Below are 14,907 nucleotides of genomic sequence, written 5' to 3' on the forward strand. Positions count from 1 at the left end.
GCAAATCGGGCCTTGCATAGTAGGCCAAAAAGTGTATTCTGGCTACTAGGTACGACATATATATATATATATATATATATATATATATATATATATATATGTCGTACCTAGTAGCCAGAACTCATTTCTCAGCCTACTATTCAAGGCCCGATTTGCCTAATAAGCCAAGTTTTCCTGAATTAATATATTTACTATAATTTTTTTCTTATGAAATGATAAAGCTACCCTTTTCACTATGTATGAGGTCAATTTTTTTTTATTGGAGTTAAAATTAACGTAGATATATGACCGAACCTAACCAACCCTACCTAACCTAACCAAACCTATATATATAGGTAAGGTTAGGTTAGGTAGCCCAAAAAAGCTAGGTTAGGTTAGGTTAGGTAGGTTAGGTAGACGAAAAAACATTAATTCATGAAAACTTGGCTTATTAGGCAAATCGGGCCTTGCATAGTAGGCTGAGAAGTGAGTTCTGGCTACTAGGTACGACATATATATATATATATATATATATATATATATATATATATATATATATATATATATATATATGTCGTACCTAGTAGCCAGAACTCACTTTTTGGCCTACTATTCAAGGCCCGATTTGCCTAATAAGCCAAGTTTTCCTGAATTAATATATTTTTTCTAATTTTTTTCTTATGAAATGATAAAGCTACCCATTTCATTATGTATGAGGTCAATTTTTTTTTATTGAAGTTAAAATTAACGTAGATATATGACCGAACCTAAGCAACCCTACCTAACCTAACCTAACCTATCTTTATAGGTTAGGTAGCCGAAAAAGTTAGGTTAGGTTAGGTTAGGTAGGTTAGGCAGTCGAAAAACAATTAATTGATGAAAACTTGGCTTATTAGGCAAATCGGGCCTTGCATAGTAGGCTGAGAAGTGCGTTCTGGCTACTAGGTACGACATATATATATATATATATATATATATATATATATATATATATATATATATATATATATATATATATATATATATATATATATATATATATATATATATTAGTATATTTTGGTAGCAGTCTTTCCTGTAGACATATATTATTAAATATGACCGAAAAAGTAAGATTAATAATTCTAACACGAATTTTCTCAATCTTTCGTACATTACGCTTCACTGTTGGAGGTAAATCAAAAATCACTTCTCCAAAATTCATTTTTATTTCTAGTCTGACGCGACACGGGCGCGTTTCGTAAAACTTATTACATTTTCAAAGACTTCACAAATACACAACTGATTAGAACTTACGTTTCTCTGATTTTATATCTACATTTGAGTGAGGTGGGAAGGGTGATGTGGCATTAACACAAGACAGAACAATAGGGGATATTAATAGGGTATTAAAAGTATCAACACAAGACAGAACAGAAACAATGGGTATTGAATAGAAGTGTTTGTAGAAAGCCTATAGGTCCATATTTCTTGATGCTTCTATATTGGAGCGGAGTCTTGAGGTGGGTAGAATATAGTTGTGCAATAATTGGCTGTTGATTGCTGGTGTTGACTTCTTGATGTGTAGTGCCTCGCAAACGTCAAGCCGCCTGCTATCGCTGTATCTATCGATGATTTCTGTGTTGTTTACTAGGATTTCTCTGGCGATGGTTTGGTTATGGGAAGAGATTATATGTTCCTTAATGGAGCCCTGTTGCTTATGCATCGTTAAATGCCTAGAAAGAGATGTTGTTGTCTTGCCTATATACTGGTTTTTTTGGAGCTTACAGTCCCCAAGTGGGCATTAGAAGGCATAGACGACGTTAGTCTCTTTTAAAGCGTTCTGTTTTGTGTCTGGAGAGTTTCTCATGAGTAGGCTGGCCGTTTTTCTGGTTTTATAGTAAATCGTCAGTTGTATCCTCTGATTTTTGTCTGTAGGGATAACGTTTCTATTAACAATATCTTTCAGGACCCTTTCCTCCGTTTTATGAGCTGTGGAAAAGAAGTTCCTGTAAAATAGACTAATAGGGGGTATAGGTGTTGTGTTAGTTGTCTCTTCGGAGGTTGCATGGCTTTTCACTTTCCTTCTTATGATGTCTTCGATGAAACCATTGGAGAAGCCGTTATTGACTAGGACCTGCCTTACCCTACAGAGTTCTTCGTCGACTTGCTTCCATTCTGAGCTGTGGCTGAGAGCACGGTCGACGTATGCGTTAACAACACTCCTCTTGTACCTGTCAGGGCAGTCGCTGTTGGCATTTAGGCACATTCCTATGTTTGTTTCCTTAGTGTAGACTGCAGTGTGGAAACCTCCGCCCTTTTCCATGACTGTTACATCTAGAAAGGGCAGCTTCCCATCCTTTTCCGTCTCGTAAGTGAAACGCAGCACGGAACTCTGCTCAAATGCCTCCTTCAGCTCCTGCAGATGTCTGACATCAGGTACCTGTGTAAAAATGTCGTCAACATACCTGCAGTATATGGCCGGTTTCAAGTTCATGTCGACTAAGACTTTTTGCTCGATGGTACCCATGTAGAAGTTTGCAAACAGGACACCTAGGGGAGAACCCATGGCGACCCCATCTACTTGCTTATACATGTGCCCATCCGGGCTCAAGAAGGGTGCCTCTTTAGTACAAGCTTGGAGTAGTTACCTCAGAATACTTTCTGGCATGTCAAGAGGAGTACAGGCTGGATCACGATACACTCTGTCGGCTATCATTCCGATTGTCTCGTCCACAGGTACGTTGGTAAACAGCGATTCTACGTCCAACGAGGCTCTTATCCCTGTGGCCCGTGCGCCCCGCAGTAAGTCCACAAATTCCTTTGGAGACTTCAGGCTGAAGGCGCAAGGAACATAAGGAGTCAGCAGGCCGTTGAGTCGCTTCGCCAGTCTGTACGTGGGTGTGGGTATCTGGCTAATGATTGGCCGAAGTGGGTTTCCAGGCTTGTGCGTCTTGACATTTCCATACGCATATCCAGGTTTATATTCCCCAATGATCTTTGGCAGGTGGAGTCCGGATTTCTTGGCGTTCACAGTTTCGATCAGTTTGTTGACCTTTGCTTTTAATTCGGCTGTAGTGTCCTTCGTTACCCTTTGGAACTTAGTTTGGTCAGAGAGTATGATGTTCATTTTCGCCAGATATTCGTCTTTTTTAAGAATGACATATATTGGCGACTTGTCACCTCTCCTGACAACTATCTCCTTGTTCTCACGAAGGCTTTTAGCTGCCGCTTTAAGCTCGGGGGACAGTATGGTGCTTCTGTAGTTGCCTCGATTCTTTCCTCCTTCTGCAATAAGTTCTGCTTGTAAGGTATCTTTGGTAGTGACCTTCTTTTGTGTCTCGAGGTCGAATATGTCGTCCAACAGAATTTCCAACTCTACTTTCCGGGCCATTTCACTCGGTCTGGACATAACATGACAGTTTATGCCCAGATTTAGGAGAGTGACTTGGTCCTCAGTGAGGTTAATTCCTGCAAGGTTCAGGAAGCCATCTCTTGGTCGTAGAATTGCCATAGGTCCTCCATATAATGTTGTTAGTTTCTTGATAATCCTTGTTTCAGTGCTGAGGTGATGTTGGTCTGTGAGGATGTCGAGGTGTTGTTCAATGCGGGTACGGATACTATGGTCGATGTTGCTATTTCTCCACTCGTTTGTAGCATGAAGTAGTTGCGTTTTGTTGTCTTTGATTTCATTCTCTGCCTTGTATATCTGATCACGAATCAGATCCTGGCGATATTTTATCGCCAGGATAACTCAAATGTAGATATAAAATCAGAGAAACGCAAGTTCTAATCAGTTGTGTATTTGTGAAGTCTTTGAAAATGTAATAAGTTTTACGAAACGCGCCCGTGTCGCGTCAGACTAGAAATAAAAATGAATTTTGGAGAAGTGATTTTTGATTTACCTCCAACAGTGAAGCGTAATGTACGAAAGATTGAGAAAATTCGTGTTAGAATTATTAATCTTACTTTTTCGGTCATATTTAATAATATATATATTTATATATATATATATATATATATATATATATATATAAATATATATAAATATAAATAAATAATATACTCAGTCACTCACTCACTCACTCTATATATTATGTGAGAAATCTTAAAGAATTCTGATACAGAAAGAGATCTAGGGGTGGTTCTAGATAGAAAACTATCACCTGAGGACCACATAAAGAATATTGTGCAAGGAGCCTGTGCTATGCTTTCTATCTTCAGAATTGCTTTTAAATACATGGATGGCGATAAAGAAAGAAAGAAAAGAAATAACTAAACTAAAGAAATTGTTCACGACTTTTGTTAGGCCAAAGCTAGAATATGCAGCTGTTGTGTGGTGCCCATATCTTAAGAAGCACATCAACAAACTGGAAAAGGTGCAAAGACATGCTACTAAGTGGTTCCCAGAACTGAAGGGCAAGAGCTACGAGGAGAGGTTAGAAGCATTAAATATGCCAAAACTAGAAGACAGAAGAAAAAGAGGTGATATGATCACTACATACAAAATAGTAACAGGAATTGATAAAATCGACAGGGAAGACTTCCTGAGACCTGGAATTTCAAGAACAAGAGGTCATAGATTTAAACTAGCTAAACACAGATGCCGAAGAAATATAAGAAAATTCACCTTCGCAAATAGAGTGGTAGACGGTTGGAACAAGTTAAGTGAGAAGGTGGTGGAGGCCAAGACCGTCAGTAGTTTCAAAGCGTTATATGACAAAGAGTGCTGGGAAGACGGGACACCACGAGCGTAGCTCTCATCCTGTAACTACACTTAGGTAATTACACTTAGGTAATTACACACACACACACACACACACTGTATATATGGTTATTAAAGCCATATATACCGGTCGGTATAGGGAGCCGGTCGTCCGAGCGGATAGCACGCTGGACTTGTGATCCTGTGGTCCTGGGTTCGATCCCAGGCGCCGGCGAGAAACAATGGGCAGAGTTTCTTTCACCCTATGCCCCTGTTACCTAGCAGTAAAATAGGTACCTGGGTGTTAGTCAGCTGTCACGGTCTGCTTCCTGGGGGTGGAGGCCTGGTCGAGGACCGGGCCGCTGGGACACTAAAGCCCCGAAATCATCTCAAGATCTCCCATGTATATTGTTAAGTTAGGAAGTATTAGCTTAGGCACTATTGGGCTTATTTGGATTAGGATAGGTTGGTATAGGTTAGATTGGGTTGGGTTGAATTATGTTAAGTTTAATACTGTAGGTTTCAAAATTCATTGGTGAATCATCTTGTGTACGATGTGATTTTTATCCAGTTACGTGTGTAATTCATAATAGTATGAATATGCAACAATATAATCATACAATTATGTTTGTAGAGTACAACGATGCCTAAAATGGAGGGAAAATTATTTTGTGAATAGTCTGGTTTTGTGCTTTTGTGTGTCTTGACTCAAATTTCTACATGGTACTGATTTATTTCACCTTTTTATTTTAGTTGTGGGGTGACAGTTTGGTATGACATTGTTGTGTTGCCTGTATGTATGTTAATGACATATCCTTTTTCCATGTATATGTCATAATATAATGATCAAGTGATTTCATCAACTAAATTACTTCATAATAACTATTTTCATGTTGGTCATGCTGTATTGTATTTTACTCGTGAGCACCAGGGGAGCCGGTTGGCCGAGCGGACAGCACGCTGGACTTGTGATCCTGTGCTCCCGGGTTCGATCCTGGGCGCCGGCGAGAAACAATGGGCAAAGTTACGTTCACCCTATGCCCCTGTTACCTAGCAGTAAAATAGGTACCTGGGTGTTAGTCAGCTGTCACCGGCTGCTTCCTGGGGGGTGGAGGCTTGGTCGACGACCGGGCCGCGGGGACACTAAAGCCCTGAAATCATCTCAAGATAAGCTCAAGATAACCAAAGCACTAAATTCAATATGTTATAAAGGTAGAGAAGTTTCTAGATATTTTAGGGCTGTGTTTTTGTCATGTGAAACTACACTGTAAATTTAGACGGTGCTGTTACTGTGAAAGTACAGTAGTGGTAAGTACTTAGTATTTTTGGAAAACTAATTTGAGAATTGTTTGAGAAATAAATCTTAAACTGGCAGGATGTGGATATGTTGTATACTGGCTAATGAGTTGCTGCAATACTGTACTTGGATGAACAGTACGATGAAAGTTAATGCTCTCCTACTTGTATGATGATGGTTACATCATCCTAATTTATACTACAGTACTGTATATTCAAGTACAGTATGCCGTCCTCCAACACATCTGTACGGTATTAACAGTCCTTAGGTAAAAGTTAGTAATTTAGAAGATTATTGTTACGGCCACAATGGGTCGCAACCGGGTTCTTTGATGGTAGAACCAAACTGATAGTATCCGACCCCAAGTCGGTAGTACGCTTTCAAGAAAGTGGCTATGTAGTGCATAAAAAAAGGAGGGGATGAATAAAACACTGTTCCTTTTGTCAAAGTATTAAATATCTTTCCACCATCGTTAAGTATATATATGTACACTGTCACCTTAAATAATATTTAAAGAACAGCTAGGCTATTACTACACCTATGTACAATCCTTTCGCCCAGGATATCAATCGTGCTTACGTGCAGAGTTCATCAATCCCCAGTATTTCTTCACTATCCAGTAGCGTATCCAACCTTACTGGGAAGAACACCGGCGAGTTCACCTGTACGTGGGCCAGCCCACTGACAGTCTCACGAGGTGCCTGTACCCCAACAACCGCTCTCCAACTACTCGCTGGCAGAGTACCTCAGCCACACGCTGAGCGGGGTCACAAACCAATACAAGGGTAGCGATCCCCTGGCAGCAGTCTCTAGCAACCAGCTAGCAGCACTACTTAACAGGCACCTCCTTGTCGTCAGTCTCTCCCTTAAGCCAGTCCCAAAGGTACGCCGATCTTTTCAACACTAAACCACTAGCAGCTACCACACTGCTTCATCGGCGGCGGCTTACTTGGTCGTTTCCAGGACCCTGTAGGGAGACTGTGGACTGCCCAAGATGAACTGCCGTCTCTAGTATCGCTGCCCCCAGACGTCACCTCTGTGGACACAAAAACGTCATCAATGACCTAGCCGATACTGGCGAAACTAGGAAATACCACTACTCACTGGGGAGTTGACATTGTGCTCTGTAGCACACACTAGGTGGCACTGGTCTTGATGCATCACCTCACCAGAGGTTACTCACCATGACCCCTCTGGTTGACCAAAGCAGGAATCTTTAGCCATTTGCAAGTTTTAGATAGCCACCACCAGATGGCATTGTCCATATTACGTACGATTCCCGGGCATTTCGGGTGCAGACTCGTAGATGGCGCTGGAACTGCCACTCTACCCCCTGACAAGGGTAACGAGTCCGTAACACCTCCCCACCAAAAGGAATTTGGTTTGGTCCTGAAAGGAAAAAAACAAATTAGTATTGTGCAGTCTCGCCCATAGGACGTACGCAGATCATGGACTGCGGTGAAGAGAACGTCCTGCCTGATGAACTGCCTTAACCAAGAGGCCAAGGGAGCCGGTCGGCCGAGCGGACAGCACGCTGGACTTGTGATCCTGTGGTCCTGGGTGCGATCCCAGGCGCCGAAGAGAAACAGTGGGCAGAGTTTCTTTCACCCAATGCCCCTGTTACCTAGCAGTAAAATAGGTACCTGGGTGTTAGTCAGCTGTCACGGGCTGCTTCCTGGGGGTGGAGGCCTGGTCGAGGACCAGGCCGCGGGGACACTAAAGCCCTGAAATCATCTCAAGATAACCTCAAGATCTCAAGATAACCTCAAGGCCTGGCATAGAGGGAAGTAATATCTTGGGCAATGATGCGACTGAAGTTCTTGTCAGGAGCTCAGTTACCTTACACGGCTTACTCAATAGCATCGAGGTTCTGTAGAGGAGCGATGAACTGGGGCCAACAGACCACATTTCCCTGCATCGTGGTACCGCTGCTGATTGAGTGCAGAAGGCATTTCTTGCACCGATCTGGTGGTCCCTCAGGGAGGTAGGATCCTGGAATACAGGGGACTGATGATTTGGGGTAATGGGGACAGTCCGGAAATACGTACTTACGGCATGATGGCTTATTAGGCCCTCACGTATTCCCACCAGGACCGTCTGTACATTACTGAGGAGTGTGTTGCTCGTCCACCATCAGGTCGACCAACGTTCCGAATAATGTTGAATCCAAGCTCACCAATTACGCGGGGCGTGTCAACCTGTCGGGAACAGTCACTCATTTCTTTTACTCGCTGTATCATCAATCACCTTCTAGGTCCCTCCTTTGACTGTAATATTTGTAGGGCGAATGTCTCCACATTGTGTCTCCACGATGTTCACAGGAGCCATCTGACGGTTCGTCCACTGATCTTTGCTTAGAGCAAACACGAGAACAATACAAAATACCGTTAAGAAATATTTGGCGAACTGAGGAATAACTTTCATGAGCCTGTAATATCCATAGCCGGCTATATCCAGTAGCCTGGTTTGGACCAAGGAGGGAACTAGAATGCAAGAGAGAGAGGTGAGGAGGAGGAAATTCCTAGAGGAAGGTAAGAGTAAGGCAAAAGGTACAGATGGGATGGGTGTAAAAAAGGGGTGTAAGAAAGAAGGGGGGGTAATAATGGGTATAAGTATGGGAACATAAGAATAAGAGGAGAAAGAAAAAGAAAAAGGGGGGGATAGCCTCCCTCACTTCCATGTCAAATTGATAATGGTCCAGGACGGACCAAAATGTTATCGTCTCATCCTCTGGTGTGTGTGGTTCAGTCTTCACATTTTCAGCCACGTTATTGTGACTCATTGTCTAAATACTAATTATATTTATTAAATACTGTAATACAATTTTAAAAAATAATAAAATATTATATATAAAATATTATTTGATTTCTGAAAATTCTAATACATATGGACTGATCTCAATGTTTACTTGTAAGTACAGTACTAGTACTATACAGGTATTTGTATTTTTTATAAAGCTACTAATCACATGCAGTGAAATATAAATAAAATTATTTGCATCAACATAGTCTAACTAGGCTCATCGACAAATCAATGAGTCAAACAGGTATGAACATTTACTTCTTAATGAAAATACCCGTAGTATGATTAGATTGAAAACAAGTTTATGTATAGTAGAGCTTAAATGTCATTAATCAAATTGTGTCTAGCAGAGTAGAGGTATGCCCAGTTTAACAGAATGGATTTGGCCCCAATTAGATCATTTTAGTAGGATGCTACTTTATAGTACTATACTTTTAATTTTAGGGAGGTGGCACAATCAGCCTTGGCGGGAACTTCTTTTACCGAACTGTCACCCAGACTCCGGCTAACATCTGGGCCGTTGCATCATCCCTCTGGACATATGTTAGACCTGCTCCAGCTGTTTCTCCAAGTTTAGCCAAGTAAGCATTGTAAGAAAGTAGTGTTTAGTGTGTGTTGTTATCGATCGGCCAAACTTTACATATCTGCATGCTCGTGGAGAGAATCCTCAGGGAGGGATTCATTCACCATCTCATAGTGCACAACCTAGTAAAAGCAATGCAACATGATTTTGTTATATATAAAACCTGCCTTGCAAACCTGCTCACTTTTTGAAGAGTAGCTATTCAAAGCAGCTATTCACATTAGCTATTCAATGGACTTCCAGTAGATGTAATACTGTACAGGGACTTCTCTAAGGCTTTTGATATGATACCACATAAAAGAATGACAAGGAAATTACGAGATAGAATAAATGGTAAAGTACTTGAATGGATAATAAAGCAATGGGTAACAAAGATAGCAAGGGCTCATCTAAATGGAAAGGAATCTTACTGGAGAAATGAGGTAAGTGGGGTACTGCATGATTTCATCTTGGGGCAAACCTTTTTTTTGTCATGTACATAATGTCATAGATAAGAATATTACAAACAACATCATAAGATTTACACATGACACTAAAATCTATTATAAAGTGGGAAAAAAAGTGATAGCGAGGCCTTACACAGAGATTTTCATGAATTTCATAATTGGTTGAAGACTTGCAAATGCTTTTTAATATTGAAAATGCAAGACCTTGCATGTTGAGCATAACAATGCCCATAACAACTATCAAATCTGTTCTACTAATGAAATCAAATCAAATGTACTGCATTATAGCAGAAGAAAAGTACCTGGAGTCAGAATCCACCAGTCATTGAATTACACAACAAGTGGGAGCTGCAGTAAAAAAAAGCCAACTAAACCCTAAAAATAATCAAACGAACCTTAACCCCTTAACTGCGCAGCCTCTAAATATGACACCCAACAGTGCACAGGAAATAAATTCTAAGGGAAAAAATTCTTTTTTGTTTTGAAAGTGTCAAAAATCCCTCCCTGAATATGGGTATAGCAACGGAATGTCGAAATTGTACTTACTTTTGGCTGCTATGGGGTCCGTAAGGTGGTGCGTGACGTCATCATTCTCCGTGCGCTCGTGGCGTAAGCTCCCGGGGCCAGCAGGGTGCCCAGGGCGGGATGCGCGTACTGCCGTGAATATATTTTTGTTCATTTTTTGCACACAGTTCCAAATACAATTTATTAGATTTTACATGCCGATCCAATGTATGGTAAACACGTACACTATATTATGGCAGTAGAACATCCGTACCGTCCGTCGACACTGTGTTACGTGCATCACAAACAAGTACACTTATCCTGCACATATCTTCAATGTGTCATGCTTATATATTTATACAGTAATTACATTATATATACACACTGTACAGTATCACACACTATATACACACACTATACACACACTCCGCGAGTGTGTGATATGCTGCAAAACAGTCAATGGGGCAGAGTGGCACCTTGCACTCCACGCACCAGGCGCTGATGCATCTTCGCTTTTGTTCTTTGCGGGTAGTGTTCCTGCATACTATGCATGCACATTTACCCTTCTCCCATGATGCTGTGCCTGGCATATACTCGAGCATGTGTACCCCGAAGTTCTCATTACCCCTCAGTCTGTCTGGAGCTGCGTGTGGCATTTTTGCTTGCACTCCGCATGGTACAACGGAGCCCTCCTTGCCATACTTTACCAGCAGCTGTGACACAACGCTGGCACTGAAGGTACGTATAGACGGTTTCCTGCCGGACTTTACTAGATATATATTGAAGCAGTTGAGCACTGCAACATCCATGAAGTGGAAGAAGAACTTTTTCGTCCACTTCACAGACCTGCGCACGCACTCCACACCACCAAGCATCATGTCACATTTATCGTCGAGGTGTATGTTCATGTTATAGTCTATGAGTCCGGCTTATATGTGGGGTTGCGCGTCTGAAAGTGGACCTTCCCACTGTCCAACATGGCACCAGTGTGAATCGTCGTCAGCATATTCACCTCGCGTCTGTCCTTCCACGGCACTGACAGCATATTGTCACACTTGTGCAGCTGGCACTCACCCATTGCTATACCTACACTGAACACTGGCATTTCCTTCCTGAGGACCTTCACAGTGCCACATACGCCGGTGTTGTGGGCAAGGAGGTATCTGGTCAACAGGGGGCTGGTGTAATAGTTGTCGGTGAACAGTATATGCCCCTTGTTCAGCAACGGTTCCATCAGGGTTTTTACGACACTGCCGGAGAACCCGTATTCATCTTGAGCTGGTATGTCGCCGTCTTTACCAGAGTACAAGATCATGTCCAGGGCGATACCAGTCTCACAGTCGCACAGCACGAAAAACTTCAGTCCAAAACGGTGCCGCTTTGAAGGGCTGTACTGCTTGAATGCCAGTCTGCCCTTGAACAGTACAAGTGATTCGTCGATAACTATATTCTATCCAGGTACAAAATAATCCCTGAACTTCTCTCTCAAGTCACTGAACACCTTCCGTACCTTCCGCAGTCTGTCGTGTCTGTCTTCATTTGCATTATTCTCGAAATGCAGGTGCCTGAGAATCAAGAGGAACCTATCCCGCGACATATACAGGTTGAACACGGGCGATGGAACAAGGCTGTCTTTGTTCCAATAGTCCTGGATGACAGCTTTCTCAGAGTGCTTCATCATCACGCAGCATGCCAGAAACACATACATTTTGTCGATTGTCGTGTCCTTTCATCGCATGAGACGTGAGGCAGGTATTATGCCACTGTCTATGAGGCTGTGAGCGTACGTGTTTGTCTCAGTCACAAGATGCATCATTAAAATGTTGTCAAAATATGCCTGGAAATATTCCATGTCTGCCATATCATCACCAGTATATGGGAATAATGCTGTAACACCAACGTCGGTATCATCAAATGTTGGTATTTGAGGGACAAATGTGGCGCAATCCTCCCACACAAGTACACCAGGGGGTTTAGTGTTGGCGCTAACAACACGGCCAACACCACCACGAGCACCAAAACCACGGCTACGTCTGCTGCTGCTGCTGGAGCTGCGCGAGGGTATGCTTGGCACTGAGGCAGATTTACTTACCGTAGGCCTACCACGAACACATGATATTGAGGGCCCACTGTCGTCATGCTGTGAGACACGGACATCATTCCCCGTGAAAACTGGAACATATTGGAGGAGTGACAGGTAAGCTACTAACATGGATGAAAAATTTCCTAACTGACAGAAAAATGAGGGCCGTAATCAGAGGCAAGGTATCGGATTGGAGGAATGTTACGAGTGGAGTACCACAGGGTTCAGTTCTTGCACCAGTAATGTTCATTGTCTACATAAACGATCTACCAGTGGGAATACAGAATTACATGAACATTTTGCTGATGATGCTAAGATAATAGGGAAGATAAGAAGCCTAGATGATTGTCATGCCCTTCAAGACGACCTGGACAAAATAAGCATATGGAGCAACACTTGGCAAATGGAATTTAATGTGAATAAATGCCATGTTATGGAATGTGGAATTGGAGAACATAGACCCCACACAACCTATAAATTATGTGAGAAATCTTTAAAGAATTCTGACAAACAAAGGGATCTAGGGGTGGTTCTAGATAGAAAACTGTCACCTGAGGATCACATTAAGACCATTGTGCGAGGAGCCTATGCTACACTTTCTAACCTCAGAATTGCTTTTAAATACATGGATGGAGAAATACTAAAGAAATTATTCACGACTTTTATTAGACCAAAGCTGGAATATGCAGCGGTTGTATGGTGCCCATATCTTAAGAAGCACTTCAACAAATTGGAAAAGGTGCAATGACATGCCACTAAGTGGCTCCCAGAACTGAAGGACAAGAGCTACGAGGAGAGGTTAGTGGCATTAAATATGCAAAAACTAGAAGATAGAAGAAAAAGAGGCGATATGATCACTACGTTCAAAATAGTAACAGGAATCTATAAAATCGATAGGGAAGAATTCCTGAGACCCGGAACTTTAAGAGGTCATAGATTTAAACTAACGAAACAAAGCTGCCGGAGAAATGTACGAAAATACACTTTTGTAAACAGAGTGGTAGACGGTTGGAACAAGTTAAGTGAGAAGGTGGTGGAGGCCAAAACTGTCAGTAATTTCAAAGCATTATATGACAAAGAGTGCTGGGGAGACGGGACACCACGAGCATAGCTCTCATCCTGTAACTACACCTAGGTAATTACTCAGTACTTTGGAAGTGAGTAACAATCAACGAAGTAGTTCATGGTACACAGCGCGACTTTGCTCTCGTTGCACCAGGTACAGATAGATTTTCGCTTCCTGTTTCTTCGTTCTGTGTGCTTGCAAATAACGCACTTATGTACACCTTTGGCTTTAGTACTTGTAGGTTGTATGTAGCCAAGCTTGTAAAGCATAAGGTAGTATTGAAAAGATTATAGAAAAAGATCAATTTGTGAAGTAGTCTTGAAAAGATCTTTTTGTAACGTTCCACTCTGGAAGAGATTCAACCACCCTCGAAGAGTGTCAGTCAGTCTGGAAGAGGTTCAGCTATTCTTCAAAATATACTGTACATGGAAAACACCACCATGGAAGCTGCTAACACTTCATCTGTGCTTCTTGAATCAGATGCATCATCACTGAACACAGAAAATGATTCATCTATGTATCATCTATATAAATTGGAGATAGCATAGGTGGACAAGGGTGACGCTCAGAGCTACAACTAGATACGCTCGCTGTATCGTCCTCATAGGTGCTGTATCACTTGCAATCGACCTTTGTGTTAGGTCCTTATTGCGCCTAGCTTCACCAATATCATGACCCTTATGTTCTTCAAACAATAAGGTTTGAATTTCACCGACAGGGCACGATCTTTCAACACCGCGTTGGACAGTTGTTTGGGAGCCAGAGGCGCATGCACCACCCATAGTTGCTCACTCAGTACTAAACCAGCCACCAGCAGTAGGGCATTCTGGAAATTTTTTCCAAGATGGCTGCCTCTCACTGGAGGTCCTAAGAGTCCATTTCGTACACAACCAACCGCGCACGCATTTTGAATGGGTACGAAAAAATGAGTGTTTTCTCGGTTCGCGCAGTTCCCACCGACCGAGTTTTCTCGGTAGACGCAGTCCAATAGTTAAAAGAAAAGAAAGTAGTTATTCAACTGTATAAATCTTTGGAGCCACCCCTATTTGGACTACTGTATCCAGGCATGGAGATCTCATCTGCAGAAGAACATGTCTGCTTTAGACAAAGTTCAATTTAGTGACAAAAATCTGGCCAACATGTCAAGATTTGGTTATTACAGCCAAATCTTATACCAGGGTTGGTTGAAGGCCACAGGACTAACAAGACTACAAGCCAGGCATAAAAGGGCAGATCTCATCATATATACATATATGATATATATTGCATATATACAAAAATTAGCATGATGCATGGGAAATACAGGCATACCTCAGAATACGAGTTTAATCCGTTCCTGGAGACGCCTCGCATTCCGAAAACTCGCATTTCGAAGTTAATTTCCCCATAAGAAATAAAGGGAAATGAATTAATCCGTTCCAGTTATTACTTACCTTGCTGTCGAGTGCTGTAGGCGTATGGAA

At 41.9% G+C, this 14,907-nt stretch overlaps 1 protein-coding gene across 3 annotated transcripts in view; it reads left to right on the forward strand.

Annotated features, from left to right (window-relative positions):
• The window catches only part of LOC123762748 (NBAS subunit of NRZ tethering complex-like), a 504,795-nt gene that overhangs the window by 5,470 nt on the left and 484,418 nt on the right, over positions 1-14,907 (forward strand). For all 3 annotated transcript variants that reach the window (XM_069332294.1, XM_069332295.1, XM_045749508.2), the window contains exon 2: positions 9,207-9,343. In XM_069332294.1, the coding sequence (XP_069188395.1) occupies positions 9,207-9,343 (137 nt within the window). The remainder of the gene's footprint in view (positions 1-9,206; positions 9,344-14,907) is intronic.

This window comes from Procambarus clarkii, chromosome 27 (assembly GCF_040958095.1).
Source record: "Procambarus clarkii isolate CNS0578487 chromosome 27, FALCON_Pclarkii_2.0, whole genome shotgun sequence".
Lineage (NCBI taxonomy): Eukaryota > Metazoa > Arthropoda > Malacostraca > Decapoda > Cambaridae > Procambarus > Procambarus clarkii.